General features: G+C 26.5%; 1 protein-coding gene and 1 long non-coding RNA gene across 3 annotated transcripts in view; one reads left to right on the forward strand and one right to left on the reverse strand.

The window, feature by feature from the left end:
- LOC129958819 (uncharacterized) overlaps nucleotides 1–10,396 on the reverse strand; it is a 28,177-nt gene extending 17,781 nt beyond the window's left edge. Inside the window, exons 1-3 of the mRNA XM_056071515.1 lie at nucleotides 10,271–10,396; nucleotides 9,750–9,820; nucleotides 2,837–2,931 (exon numbers count right to left, since the gene is read on the reverse strand). Of these exons, the coding sequence (XP_055927490.1) occupies nucleotides 2,837–2,931; nucleotides 9,750–9,784 (130 nt within the window). The 5' untranslated portion in view covers nucleotides 9,785–9,820; nucleotides 10,271–10,396. The remainder of the gene's footprint in view (nucleotides 1–2,836; nucleotides 2,932–9,749; nucleotides 9,821–10,270) is intronic.
- Nucleotides 1,851–15,686, forward strand: LOC129958820 (uncharacterized). 2 transcript variants are annotated; one of them, XR_008783322.1, is made up of 4 exons: nucleotides 1,851–1,900; nucleotides 11,312–11,490; nucleotides 11,851–12,037; nucleotides 15,101–15,686. It is a non-coding gene; the product is annotated as an uncharacterized LOC129958820 (long non-coding RNA). The 2 variants fall into 2 exon arrangements; XR_008783321.1 differs by lacking the exon at nucleotides 1,851–1,900 and adding an exon at nucleotides 4,309–4,450.

Raw genomic sequence — 15,686 nt, forward strand, 5'->3', positions numbered from 1 at the left:
AAAAAAGAAAAATCATTATTATAGAATGTTTTTCATTTTTCCTAATAAAAGATTTTTATTCTTAAATCAGATTATGCATTTTTTTTAATTATCTCTGGAACTGCTGGGATGCACACACCAGTGTATATATTTGTTGATAATTTTAGGAAACTAAAATGTAATATAATAAATCTATAATTATAAAAGGAAATGTCATTTACATGCAAATGTTGCCCAGACGAAACTTTCGTACTTGCAGACATAAAATTTGGCCCAGATGTACTCATATTTATGACTTTAATATACTTCGATACCTACAATTTAAACTTGAATTTTAAACTTTAATTTGAAAAGTTTTATTGAGTATGTCGTTGTTTTTGCTAGTTTTATGCGTGCCTTTGTCCACAATATCGTCTTTTGCCTAAAACCACGAATTGCACCACAAAAATGTTTGGCATCTTCCCGACATTGACCGGTATTCGGAATATCGACCAACAGATACTGTACAATAATCAATAGATGCAATACAAAAGATATCATACAATATTTTGTGCTAATAGGGTGGTGATTATAGACAGGGAAAAATCGATGGCTCATCATGGATCAAACAATCGCAATTCTAATGTATTTGTTTTGAACATTTAACGCACATTTCTTAATTTTGTGGAATTTTAAATACATAATTAATTGTTCAAGATGATTTTAAGAATTTAATTTAAAACTATGTTTTTGTTATAGTTTTTCAAATTTTATGCGGCAGTAATTAAAATATTTTCAACGATATATTTAAAGCAAGAACGATCGTAATACTCATTTTTTTAATTGATTGCTCACCCTGTAAGTGCAAAGATTTTTTTTCTTTCATATCTGCAGTAAAATATATGTTGAGGCAAGGGATCCCTCTTTCGCAGGAGTGTTATCAGTGTAGTACGTGTTTTTCAAATTTTACTCAGCACTAAGGCTAATCAGATATTATTAATGTTCCAAGAATCATGACAGAGTAACACCGCCACAAGGCTGTTAGTAAAATTTAAATAACTTAGGTAAGGCCAGCTCAATGAAGCTAGCAATACGAAAGAAATGAATGTGGACAAAAAATATATATAATGAATAAACTTCGTAAAAAAGTTGTAAAAAATAACTTTTATTGCTTTAACGAAAAATAGAAATTGCATCATTTTAAGAATTTTGTACGTTTTTTTAGGTTTCAACTTATAATTTGTTATTTATATTACCAATAAATATTGAAATTAATTTTTTTTGTCTGGTGAAACAGCTAGTATTTATTCGGAATTTAAACATAAAAATCAAATGATAAATAAGTTTTAGAGATATAAAAAAATGTATTACCATCTAGAACACAGAAGTGTGCAAAATTTCCAAATTCTAACAAAGAGGTGAGTGAAAGATCGGTTACAAGGGGGAAAAAATTAGCAGTAAAAATACCAATACACCATTAAGAGATTATCTTAACTTCAGAATACTTTCTATTTTTCTCGTGAATATGAATTTGACCCATAGATACTCTTTAAATAAATGATAATATTTTTATACTTTTAATAATTAATTTGAATTATGAAAATTGATGTGTTTTATTAGTTCTGAATATAATGGCTTTTCGTTTTTAAAGAATACATTTTAAAAGAAATATGGATCTAAGAAGCCTGTTGAAATGAAAATTGGTACTAGACACTGAATAATTATTGAAAATAATGATCCGATTCTATGAAAAAGCAAATCTTTAAAACGTTGAAAAGCTGTAAAAAAAAGGTCTGAAATAACCATGCTGCTTTATAGAAAAGAAGACTGCTGCTCAGCCATGCATGAAAACTCCTGTTTGAATTTTAACTGTTATTTTAACTGTTTACCATAAAACTTTTGGTTTCATTTTAGCGCGTTTTTTTTTCTTTGATGGCCAGAGGTAATGAATACATTTTTTAAAATTATAATTTAAAAAGTTATTAAAAAATAAAGAATGATTGTAAAAAATTATAATACTCTTTAAAAAGACCGTATATATACAAATTTGTTTATTTTTAAATAGGAGTAAACAGTAAAAATATTTCTTAGATGTGGTGTGAACCATGGAGTTACTAAGTTTCATCGGTAGCACATTTTAGTTTTTGATTTAAATAGTAACACTCATTCGTAAATAAATGTAATTTGCATCCAAAATTTCTGAATTTTCGAATAAAAATATTTTTTCAGCAAGCATTTGATTTAAAAAATAATTATAAAACTCTTCTCCAGTATTGATTTCTATAGAAAGTTTTGGCGTATTTAAGTAGTTATTTAGGACTTCAATTTATATCCTCTTTTCACATAATTGTTTTCATTATCTAAATATGTGATTCTGCTTTTACCTTTTGTAAAATTTAATTCAATTAATTTTTTTAATGAAATGTCAAAATTAATTATTATTGTAAACATAAATTATATAAAAACTCTTTTTCCTTTTAAATAGTTTCTACACTAAAAAGTATTACATAGAATAAGAGACTTTATTTTCTGGATTGTTAAATTATACAGGTTAATAGAAAAACATTCTTTTTTATATAAGGTGTGATTCTAGAATTTTTAACCATTTATTGATCAAATTTTTTTTTCTGATGGCTATCAGTAAAAAAAAAAAACTGATATCAGTATCATCATGAAAAATTAAGGTGTCTTTATAACATTAACTTGCATAAAATTTTCGTACATCCAGTGCTTTGTTAACTTTTTAGTATATTTAAAATATACCAGAATAAAAATTATATTGGAAAAAATTGAAATATTTTTACATCAAATTGATTATTTTTAGACTTATAGCATTTTTTTAGATTTTAATAAGGTAATAAAAATATTTTGAACTTACCTGGAACATTCTGTGCTTGCCTTTCTTCACCAGTTTGTTCAGTTGCATCAGGCTGACTTGCATCATGTTGATTATCTTCAACCTCTGCTCTTTTTCTGCAATAATATACATTGCTGTCTTATTTAATATATTATATATAGGTGTAACTAATCCATAATTTTTTTGATTGAAAATGTTAGAGTAATCGGTTGGTGGAATACTTGAAATAGTTTTGGAAGAAACAGAATATTAAACTTTTAAAAATCTTGCATTAAAAAAGTGTCAATTATGTTTTAGAATTAACTTGCACCTGCAAATCTCTAAATTATGAGGTAATCTTTTTCAAGTTTGTTTAAGAGTTCAAATAATATATTTTTATAATGCATGTTTTCTATGATTAATTATTTTGTGGAAATTTAGTCCTTTTCTTGTTCTTTATTTAAGGAATCATTACAAATCTTTTACCACTGTCAGTACTCCAGTAAGGCACTATAAAACTGGCAAAAAATTAAAAAAAAAAAAAAAAAAAAAGGGCTTAAACTTAACAACTATCTAAAATTCTACTAGCCTGAAAAATCTAAAATTCTGCTTTTATTTAAAAAAATGATAATATTGAATATTCAATAAGTTGGTTTTGTGTGATATTTAAATTTCTGTGCTCAAACTAGAAGAGCAAGTAATAATAAATATAATCAAAAGGGTCAGATATAAATTAATTGACATTATGCATTTAGAAATGTGATTATTTTTAAATAAAACCGATAAACAAAAAGTATATTATCATAATAAAGTGCCATCATTCAACATTGTTTGACACACTTATCAAGTTCATGTATAGGTATAACAAACATGTTTAATATTTTACACAGATATTCATCATAACTATTTTATATGAATTTTTGTTGAAAAACAGTCTATTGAATGCATTCGATATTTATTGTAGACTGAACTTGAATCTGAATATTATCACAGATGGAAAAAAGAATATTATGAATCAAGCTTTTTGAAAATAAATAATAGTTTATTTTTTTAAATTTAGTAATTGTACTTTAATGCTTAGTTGTAGAATACCAATTGCATTTTTTTTTTTTTTGTGATCTTTATAAAGTTTGTTAAAAAGAAATAAAATTATCCATATCAGAAAATCTATTCTGATCATCTGTTGTTGAAAGTGTAGGTAATTAATAGGAATTCTAATTTTGAATAATAATTTGTATGTAGTATGCTTGATATTATGATGAAAACTATGTTAAGGTGACAAAATAAATTTGTAATGAGGTTCTTATTAGATATGGGTGTGACCGAAAATAGTTGAAAGATGACTGGTTTGGGTTCCAGAATCGTTCAGCTAATTAGGAATGTACCTTGTATAGTAGTACGAAGCCTCACAGCTGCATTTTTAAAATGAGGTTATTGATCATATCTTTTGACAATAAATGAAATCTCCGTTATTCGGTTTGATATAATTGCTTGTTACCCTATTTTGCAGATACTCTCCTTTTCTAAAATATGATCTGTCAACCGAGTTTCCTGTGACCTCACACCATTCATAAAAAGAAAATGTCCTCTAGGCTTTTTGAGCAAATCTCTTACATGAGATTTTACAATCCCTTACCCCTTTATTGGGAAACAGTGGTAGGTTTCAGGATATCTTCAGATGAAGAATTATTAGATAATATTATTAGATTATTATTAATTCTTAGATGTATATTTATTAGATGTATTTAATTTTTGTATGTATGCATATTATTATGAATGTATATTAAATCTTAGCTTATCAGTAAAGAGGGCATAACCTAATCTGCTCTGTCTAAGAATTTTTATTATTATTATTATTATTTTACAAACACAATATCTACCTATCTTTTTCTTCTAGATTGCTCTTTTATATTTGATTTGGAGAATGCATAACAAAAAGTATTCTTTAACATGAATACCAATCTTTTAAATTATTATTTGAATTTTCCTTGAAAAAAATATATGATTGTTCATGTATTTTAAGCTTTTTCCCTTGTACTTCTTTGCAAGTTTGTGTTTTTTTTTTCATTCTTAATATTGAACAAAAGATTTATTTTCTGTTTTTTTTTATATATATTATATTACAAATGGATATTTAATCTATTACAACAGTAATCATGTGTAAAATTACTTTTCATAATCATTGTTTATTATTTTTTTCAAAATTTACCTCAGAATTTTGTTACAAAATTTAAAATGCCATGGTCTTCCAACATTTTAAAAAATGTTAGGCTTTTCTGTTATTCATGCCATTTGGTAAAAATAGGAATTCAGTTATATAAATTAAGCATATTAACTGTTTTATTACATTATGGCTACAAAACAAAAAGTAGTCAGTTATGGAAGTGTTATATTCAACTGGAATTTGCTGTGTCCTAATATTAACTTTTTTTTATTTTAACTTATCCTCAGGTATATTAATTTAAGGGAGTGGCAAATGAAGTGGTGTTATGATTCTAGTAATATTATTCCACCAGATAGAACTTTAGGATTTCTATAGTTGACGTCTGTGTATATTGAAAGAAATTTGGTATAAGAAGGTTAACATTATATTATATAAAGTGTAAAAAATTTAATATCATATCATGGGGTCCCCAAATAATATCAATCTGCATTTATAAAATTTTTGTATGAAGAAAGTGCTAAGGAACTGCATTTAATATCTTATGAACAATGTGTTTGGATTAAATGTATTTTATAATCTTTCCTATTTTAAAGAAATTGTAAGTATAGACTTTTGAGCATGGATGACATTCTACAAGCAAGTTAATTACATGTATTTACTATTGTAAAAACCACTTCATAATCCGAAAAGTGAAATTTGCAACATACAATTAGTTCCAACGATCCTTCTTTTGATTGTAAAGCATATCCTCCAACAGCCACGGAAAATTGAGGAAAACTAAGAATTTACAGATATACAGAGAAAAGCTACAGAAAATTATAAAAAATGCTAAAAATCCTCACTCAGAGCAGTGCTAGTAGTGAATGAATTTTTAGCATAGTTAGAGAAAATAAATAAATGGAATCTTATACTAGCATGAATACAAAAACTGTGTAGTCACTTTTCATTAGAAAAATAAATATGAGAATTTATTATGATGTTAAAATGAGCAATGGTAACTTAAGAAAAGCAAAAGTCATTGCTGTTTAATGAAACAAAATTATTAATATCTAACAAATAGTGTTGATTTATTTGATCAACAAAATCATGTTGTGTGTGTGTGTGTTTAAATTATTTCACTTATATATTTAGTCAATAATAAATGTCTATAAAATAATTTTGAATATGGTTTGAAAATATTTGTTTGAATTAATTAAAATCCTTTGGAAATATCTGTTCTTCAGCAATATGCTGATAGTAGATTATATGTAATAAATTTTTAGGAAGTCCTACTGTTGACTGGGTAACCAATGTTGAAGTTAATGGTAAAGGCATTTTAATAAGCATTTTTTATCCATAAAAATTGGATTCCTGCACATTGAACTTATTTGTAGAAATCCATTGTGTGATTAGTTGCAGTTTAAAGATATAGTCATCAACCAAAAAATGAAGAATCTGTATCAACCAAAGAAATTTGTATAACTTTGTTATTTATAATTGTATTTTCACAAAACTAATGTCAATGGAAATTACACAAGAAGGCAGTTTATTTAAATTAAAAAAAGTGATTAACTGAGTTAATTAGAATCTCAGAATTTTCCCATTACAGGAGTTGAGACTTTCCCATAATTCGATCCATTATGCCATTTTATGCATGTGGATCAAATTTCATTCCGAAATTTGCAGTGGGCCTTGCAGTATAATTCATTTTGTTTGTTTGAAGCTTTGCCTGCAGAGAGCCCACCCACTAAGGACCATGTTTTGAGTAAATCTCAGTTTAATAATACCAAACTTGGCATTTTTTTCATTTTAATTCATTGTGATTAATTAAAAAATTAAATAAAAGTAAATTAAATTTATCTTTATTAGATTGATTTCAAATTTCAACAGGTATGATTTTTTTATTGAAAATTTGAGCATTTTGTTTCTTTTCAAAATATTTTTGAATTCTTCTTTACAGTTGATCTGGTTCAGTTTTACCCAGAAATTATTCCCAATTATATGAATTTTTTTTATAGAAATGAAACTTTTTAAAATTGTACATCAAATTTTACTTCGATACAAAATGACAAATTTGCATCTTGGCAGTTTAAGCCATTGAATTTATCAGCAAAGAAGAAATTTTATTTTTGCATCGAAGCTATTGTTAATCAGATAGGAAATTCAGTTAACTGAGAAGTCCTTTTTTTATAATAAAGATATTACTCTTTATTTTCAAACAGATTTTAATAATATTTTAATCCAATAGAATGCTTTAGGATTTTAAATTACAGAATAAAGGTTAATTAACAGAAAGAAATTCAACTGATGTCATCTGGTTTAAATAACTGCACATAGATAATATTTATGGTGGTGAATTGATTTGTCACCAGAATTAATATTTTTTATTTCACTAGAATTAAATTTGTATCTATTATTTTTTATTTATTTATTTATTTTTGCAAACAAGACAAAACACTATAATTATCTAACAATTTGACCCCAAAAAGCTATGAAATTTTATGTATGGTCTATACACTATATACTTTAAATTAATTAAAAGATCAATTGCCTTTAGAATATTTTCAGCAGTAGTACACATTTGCAATACAGACATAATGAGGGCAATCGGAGTTAGAAAATCAATAAGTGAAAGGATCGAATGACCATTAATTTGTGTACAAGGTTTGTAAAGGAAAAAGGAATACATTTGAAAGAAAAGAAATTCACATTCATATCACAAGAAAAGAAAACAATCATAGAAACAGTTATTTAGTATCGACTTCAATGGGTGCGACCTCTGGTATTTTCTAAAAAGAAGCTATCTACAAATGATACTACTACTTCAGATCAAAGCACGGACACTTATTACTACAACAAGAAAAGTGAAGATACATTTCATTTACTTCAACTTTTGTGATAATTGGTTGACTACTATTTAAGATAGATGCAATGATTTAATTTCTTTGACTTATACCATCTCAATTTGCAAATTTCAGGAAAAATATAAAATCTTTTTTGAAGCACAGATGAGATAGAAATTTTAACCAAATGTCTTGATTGTAATTCCAATACAGTTTTATAAATAAATATGAAATACCATTCTTTTTTAAATTTCTCAATAAAGAAAATTTTTGAATACGAAAAAAAGAAATGTATAACTATCTTTATCTATCATGTATAAATAAGACAGTTTTTATCACCCTTATTTGAAATCTTGTAATTAAACTATAGAATTTCTGCCCAAATTTTGCTTAAAATTTCATAAAAATGCATTACGTGTACACCTAAATATTTATCATTAAATTTTGGAAAGAAAGACAAAACTTAAATGATTCATTACAAATCGCAATCCAGCAACGTATGTATTCTTTCAACTAACGAGAAATTCTTTGACATCAATTGATAAAATTTATTTATTTTTGATAAGAAAGGAAATCCTACTTCGTATAAAATAATCAGATCTGGAAATTATCCAAAGCAGTTTTATAATTGTAGTTAAAACTCATGTTCCTGATGAGCAGATCAATAGAAACAATTTGAAATTATATATAATCCTTCAACAAAAAAGCATATAAAGACATTACGAATCAACAATGGAAATTTTGCAAGTTTTTGAAAATATTTCAAAAACTATTATAGATATGCATAATTTATAGGAATCCAATGTTTTATTATCTCAGTTTTACTGTCATGTACAAATTTTACTTTGTTCATTTCACTTTTGTATCACAAAGAAATTTAAAAATGAGTAAAAAAATAGATTGGTTTTAAAATTTACAAATTTATTTCATCCATTTGTGTAGTAAAAGTATGTTCTTTAAACAAATTTTTAAAAAATCTTTTTGTGAAATATATTTTTTTGAGATATCACTAAAGGTTTTTAACATTGAACACTCAATGTTTTAAAGCTTTATAACGTTTGAAATTTGGGGGGGGGGGGCTAATTTCATTATGATCAATTATTTGAAGAAAAGAAGTAGGTATAATGTTAAGATTTTGTGATTCTAATGAATTAACTGATAATTGGTCGGCTCAATCAATTTATCTATCTGAACAAATGTATTCTCTTAAGCTACTTCCATTGACACCAGTTTTGTGAAGATGTGAAAATAAATAGTAGAGTTACAGAGATGTCCCATTATTTTTGTAGATGACTCTACCTGTTGCTCAGAGGGGGAAAAAAAAAGATTACTTTTTTTATATGTGCTTTGATATTCTCATGCATAGCAGAATATGTACACTGTAAATTTGAAAAATAAAATCAGAAATTTTCATCAATTTTTATTTTAAATGTCAAAAATTAATTAACATATTAATAAAGTTAGAACATGTATTTCAGTTTGATGAGTTTGAAAAGATTATTTTTCATGGTCTATTAGTGAATATTTGATTTAATGTATCAATTGCAAGATTAACTCCAGTTGAATTTATTTTAAAATCAAATCAAATCAAAGCAATGAATTAAAATTTAAAAAATAGATACTATAGACCAGGTTTGTTAAACTTCAAATTTGTGATCATTTGAGGACAATCATCATAATAGATGACATACATATTCATGGTAATTATGGCGGACCATAAACATGGTCTGCCAGAGAAATCTCAAAATTTTATCCCATAGAAGAATACCTGAATCCCACTTTGATTTGAATGACTCTTTTAAAGGCTTAGTTTTAAAATTTAAGAATTGTTTTTTATATTGATCAGTATTGTACTATCTTACTTGCTTATTAACTTGTACTATCTTAAAAAATTTATAATTATTACTTTCAAAGAATTAGTATTAAATTTGTAACAATAAAAATTATCAAACAGAAAGACAATAAATACCTTGGATTCTCTTCATCACTGTGGCTTGAAGACATTATTACTGCCTAATACGAATGGGAATTCAACTTTAGCTATATAATAGAAAAGAAATATGTCAAACTAAAGAATAATGTTTTACTTTTCTTAAAATGTGTTATAAATACTAATAGTTCAAAGTTTATATTAACGAAAATTTTCAACAACAATATTTTAGCATGCTTTAATACAGTTAATCACTCATAATTGAAGTTAAAAGCATTGTTTACTTCTCAGACCGACATTATTTCATCTTTTCAACTATATAATATTGCCTTAATCCTTCAGTATTTTGCTGAAGATAAATAAAATTTGATTATTTTCCATAATAAAGGTGTTTGATAGCAATACTTTCATGCATTTTTAATATCGTTATTTCAGTCAGAATCGAAATTAGAAACTTAATATGTTTTTTTTTCTTTTTTCGGCTGTCAATAAATTTCAATAGAAAATGCAAAATAATCTTTCAACATTTTACAGAAAATGAATGTAGAATGATTACTTACATACTATCAAAAATGAAATTATAGTTTTTCTTATATTGGTGGCTTGTTAATTTCCTTAGGAATTTGATTTTCGTTCTTTCGAGCGATTCTAAAGACCCGGATTGACGGAAGTGAACGGTTCTATCGTATACCTAATAACCGAAAAAAGTAAAGCAGTTCATATTATGTTTGGAATCCAAATCCGAAAACGATATTCCATATTAGGATTTTATGAAATATATATATATATATATATATATACTGTTTTAAAAATTTAATTGCAGTGAATTCTGGAATCTCAAAATGAAATTTTAAAAATTGTTCATCACAAATATTAAAAAAGAAGTTTTAAAACAGCAAAAGAAGAAGAAAAAAAGCCTTTCATTTAAAAAAAAGAAAAAAATTTACCAACAACCTGCTAAATGTTAAAATCTACAAATTAGCAAGTTGCAATTATATTTGTAGACAGACCTTTACTATATTTAAAAAATGCTGAAAAGAATTATTGGATTTGGGAGTTGTGTCTTTTTTTTTTTTTTTCCCCATGATGGAAATTCTAATGATTCAAATTCAGTTCATTTTTCCAATGATTCATGAATTTGTATGTGCGAGTATCTGCTGCCAAACGATTACACGGTTGAGCGGAAGTTTCTGGCATAAAAATAACTTTTCCTTCAAATGATATTTAATAACACTTTATAGAAGGTATTAATAAAAATTACGAAGAAGTGCTAATAAATTTAGGGCTGTTGAATATTTAACCACGTTGTATAAGATAATAATATTGTTTTACAAATTATTTTACTAAAAAAAAAATGTTTTTATTTCTCAAATCGCCTTTGGTTTTTGTAGAATGTCAGAATTATATTTCTAAGGAGCAACTTTCATTGGTAAGATAATTTATTGTTTTATTCATATATAGAGATGACAGATTGGTGGCTTAATTTAAATATAAATTAACAAAATCAGTAAGGCATATTGCATTTTATTTGGCATTTGATATTCTAGATTCTCTGATTATTCAGTTTTGAAGTCTGTGGTAATTTGGCTTTCTAAATGCAGGTCCCTGTTTCAAATCTTGGTTTCATGGTAGAGCCGTTGTATAAGCAGATCTGGTATAAGTTAAGACAGCAAGGCCAATTCTTCTCTTGCTGGTGTCTTCTGTGGTGTTCAAGTTCGTGAAGAGGGTATTAGTTCAGACATCACCCTAATTCAAGCAAGATCTTGGTTCAAATTACTAGGTATGTTCAAAAATACTCCTAATGTTGCATCCAAATGGGACATTAACATAATCAAATTTAAAAAAAGCTTTTCACTTGTGAAACTCAAATGGAATATATTCAAGCTTGTTATTTAGTGGTGAATGACTGTATTCTCTTGATAATTATTACTGTCTATAAAAATTGTTTCTGAAATAATCTTCATGAGCTTGTAAATTCAAGTATTAAAAGATTAGTTTTGAAGTTAAAGAAACTGTCAATATAAAATCAATAAAATATTTTTTGTCATTCTTAAGTAAAAATACTTCACCTGTAAGTTTATTAATACTTAACTTGTATACTTTAAATTGTAATTTTGTAACTAATTTATTCTTTCCATAGGTGACTAATAGCAATGAATGCCATTGTAACTGGTGCATCAGGTCTTCTAGGATGTGCTGTGGTTACTGAATTTAAAAGAAATTGGTGAAAAATCCTGGGACTTGCTCTAACTAGAATCAAAGATGATTTAATGCAAATCGATCTTACTGATATTGATGCCGTTTCTGCCATTGTTAGAGAATTCAAAGTAAATTTTAGCACTTTATCAATATTGCTCTTTATTAAAATGAATATTTTTTATTGTTATTCATTATCACTAACTTTTAAATCTATGTTATATATATATATATATATATATATATCTGTCATAATTTAACTTTTTCCTTCTGCTGAAGCTTTTGTAGTTGTTCCTTTTTTAATTGAATTTAGTATTTTAATAGTAATTTGAATTCTGAATTGCTACTAAATTATATTCTGTATTCTCTATTGTTTTCAATTTATTAACTGGATAAAAAGAAATTTCTTTTATTTTATAGGTGTGTTTTTTTTTAATATAGTTTGATAAGTAAGTCATTGTTTGCTGCTTTATGAGCGATAAAGTAGTATTTCAATTCATTGTTGATGAGGTATTTAGAAATCTTTTTGTGATTATCAGAAGAGTCCATAAAAATTTTGATTGATTTATCTAATTCTTTGGCCCAACAGTTGATGTTATAACTAGTATTAAACTCTCCTAATACTTTTCTCATATTCTGCCGTCAAGTGGAACATAATTGATGTAATATGTCAAAGAACAGCATTTTAATTTTCAAAAGTGTTGTGGTTGGTTAAATCCTTAAACCTGTTGTGCGTTTTAATTGAGTTGCCAGAATCCTTGACTTTTTAAATGAGTTATCATGACTACTAAACTCTGCAATCTTTTTCTGTTAGTGTTTTGAAATTTTTCCTGTTGGTACTTTCATTGACCAAATCTTCAGGATTGAATACTGTTTTGGCCATTATATTAGAATTATCAGCACTAACTGACGCTACAGTTACTTCTTGTTGAGTAAAAATTCATCTGGTGCTTTCTGTATTATCATTATTCATTTCATTATAAGTGATGGCATTATCATATTTCATTAACGGCATCATTAATTTGATTTATATTATCTGCATTGTGCATTTTATCATTATTAAAATCTTTAGAATTTAAGTAATCATGATTTACTCGTTAATAATTACTATTTGACCTATTTATAAACTGTGACAGAAGTAATTGGTTCTTTTAAAGCTTTTTCCATATAACCATTGAAATTAAAAATTTTTAGAAATTATTAATTTCGTATTCTATTCATCAGTCTTTTGATTACAAAGGTAATTTGGAACTAAATGATTATATTGCATTTAAAAGAAAAATTTAATATAATTTACTATTAGAAAGTTATACTAGTAATTTATAAAACATGTTTTAAGGTACATTCATTTGGTAAAATTTCTTTTTATTAACATATAAAAAGACAACAACATATATTAATCACTAATGATTAATAATATGGATGCTGATTTTGAAATGTTATTTGCAAATGTTACAAGAAATATATTTGATATTTTATTACAAACTCCTTGTTTTGTGTTTGTTTGTTCTGTTAGTGGGCTTTTAAAGCAGCAGCAATTCTTCTAACTAACTTTTGTAAATTAGTTTCAGTAATCTTTTCATTCAATCGTTTAAATAATTTGCTCGCTAAAATTATTTGAATAAATATTTAGTTTATTATCTAGGAGAAAAATGTCAATTTTTTGTTTTGTGTTGTAATTCTGAATATTTTTTGTTTATATTTTAACAAACATAGCAATTATTGATCATACATTTGTTTTGGTTTATTTCATTAAAAGCTGTTAAGTTGGAAATTAGATTTAAATTTTTATATTTTGATTTATTTTTTAAAGATAAAATACATTAATTTCAAGCATTAAGTCCAATAATCCTGCAGTCCATCTACAAAAACATCGGGTCTGCTGATCTGATAATGTGTGAACCACTTTGTAGGGCAATCACATGATTATCTAGTAAGGACACAGGAATGCCTCATAGGACATTCATACTTGCTATTGATCGATTTCTTGAATGACATGCTCTTAACATTAGATCAAGGCCTATGGTTCCAGATCATGAAACTTAGGTAAGTTTCAGCTCTCCTGTACATAATTGGCTGAATATGGAAATAGATGTGAGAGTCCTGTTTTATGACCGCCGCGATCGCCAGATCTGACATCATCAAATTTCTCCACATTGGGCCATCTGATGGAATTGATGTTTCGAGACCTAGTTACTACAAAAAGCAATTTATTTCACGCCACGTGAATGCATATCTCAATATGTGCAGTGACATTTTGAACATCTTCCTATGTAAACATACATGATTACCGATTTTCATGTTTCCAATATATGTATTTTTTTTTCTGTGAACCTAACTTGACATAATATTTTTCTCAAAAACTGTTGGTCATTAAGGTATATTTTTTTATATACTCTAAGCAATGAATCTGCACAATTTAGGTAGTCTTCATGATACACCCTATGTATTATAATACTTACCAATTCTTCCTTTCTGCCATGAAATCTTATTAGAGTATTAATGATAGAATCTCTCATCTTTTATATAATATGGTTTTTATCTAATGGGTTAAATTTTCCTTAATTTTTATTTCTGAACAATGTTTTACCAAAGCTATTTTACTGGACAGTATCAGAGTTCAACACAATCAAGCAGCAATTCATAACTTCCAAAATGTCATGCACCAAAAAGAAATAAAATATTAGAATCAAATGACTTTAGTGAAATATTGGTTAAATCTGGAGGAGGATTTCTTTATGCTTCGATTTTTCAGTTTCAGTAAAGCAAATTGATTTATCGCTTGATGAAGAGATAACGTGCATACGTACATTATCCAAAGTTGAATCAACCAAAATTTAATTTAAAAAATAAACCAAAGTCGGTTAGTGTTTTGATATTAAATTTAAAATTTAAAACCAAAGTCGGTTAGTGTTTTGAAATTAAACTAAATATTGAAAACTTAAGTCGGTAAGAACCAAGATTGAAGAAAAAAATGTGTAAAATAGTCAAATGTTTTAAATGTGAGTGTCAAATGTTTATTATACCATACAACGATAAAAACAATTGCGTAACGACCTACATACAAGATAAACCTTGTGTAAATTGTTGTTGCGACGCAAAAGGCGAACACCAAAGTTGATTAAAAATAAACAATTGGTTTACTGACTAATCGATATCTAAACTCCTCCAATTTGTGTATTTTTACTTTTTAGCCCAGCCTATATAAATCCAGACGTTTCCTCCAACACGACATTGCATTCGTATTTTTTGAACGGTAAAACTGTCTCTAGCACGAGTCTCGTAAAAGATGGAAAATGTCAAATTGAATAATGACAGCATAGTCGATGCTATGCATACAGAGTCTGGTGCTGCGTTACGAGAGGATACTCCTGCAAGTCCAATGGAACCTGCATCTTGTGCTGCGTTAAGTGAGGATACTCCTTTAAGTCCAATGGAACAAAAATCTTGTTCTGCATTAATGGAAAATGAATGTGATGCGTTACGAGAGAAAAGTGCTGCAGTCAAGGCGAAATCATATATTGTGCTGCGATTCATCAAAAATCGCAAATTTACATTAAAATTAAATTTTTCTAAAAAAATCCATTTTCTCAATTCGGAAATGCCTCAAATCATCTACTATAAAGATGTAGATGGGACTGTAATTGAGTATCTACCCGTTCAGAAAAAAACTGAAATGTAAATGACAATTTTTTCTACATTTTTTATTTGTATATGTTATATTTCTATATTTGTATGTATTGCAAAAATTATATTTGTATGAAAAATGTAAAAAAATAA

This window comes from Argiope bruennichi, chromosome X1 (genome assembly GCF_947563725.1).
Source record: "Argiope bruennichi chromosome X1, qqArgBrue1.1, whole genome shotgun sequence".
In the NCBI taxonomy this organism is placed as follows: Eukaryota; Metazoa; Arthropoda; class Arachnida; order Araneae; family Araneidae; genus Argiope; species Argiope bruennichi.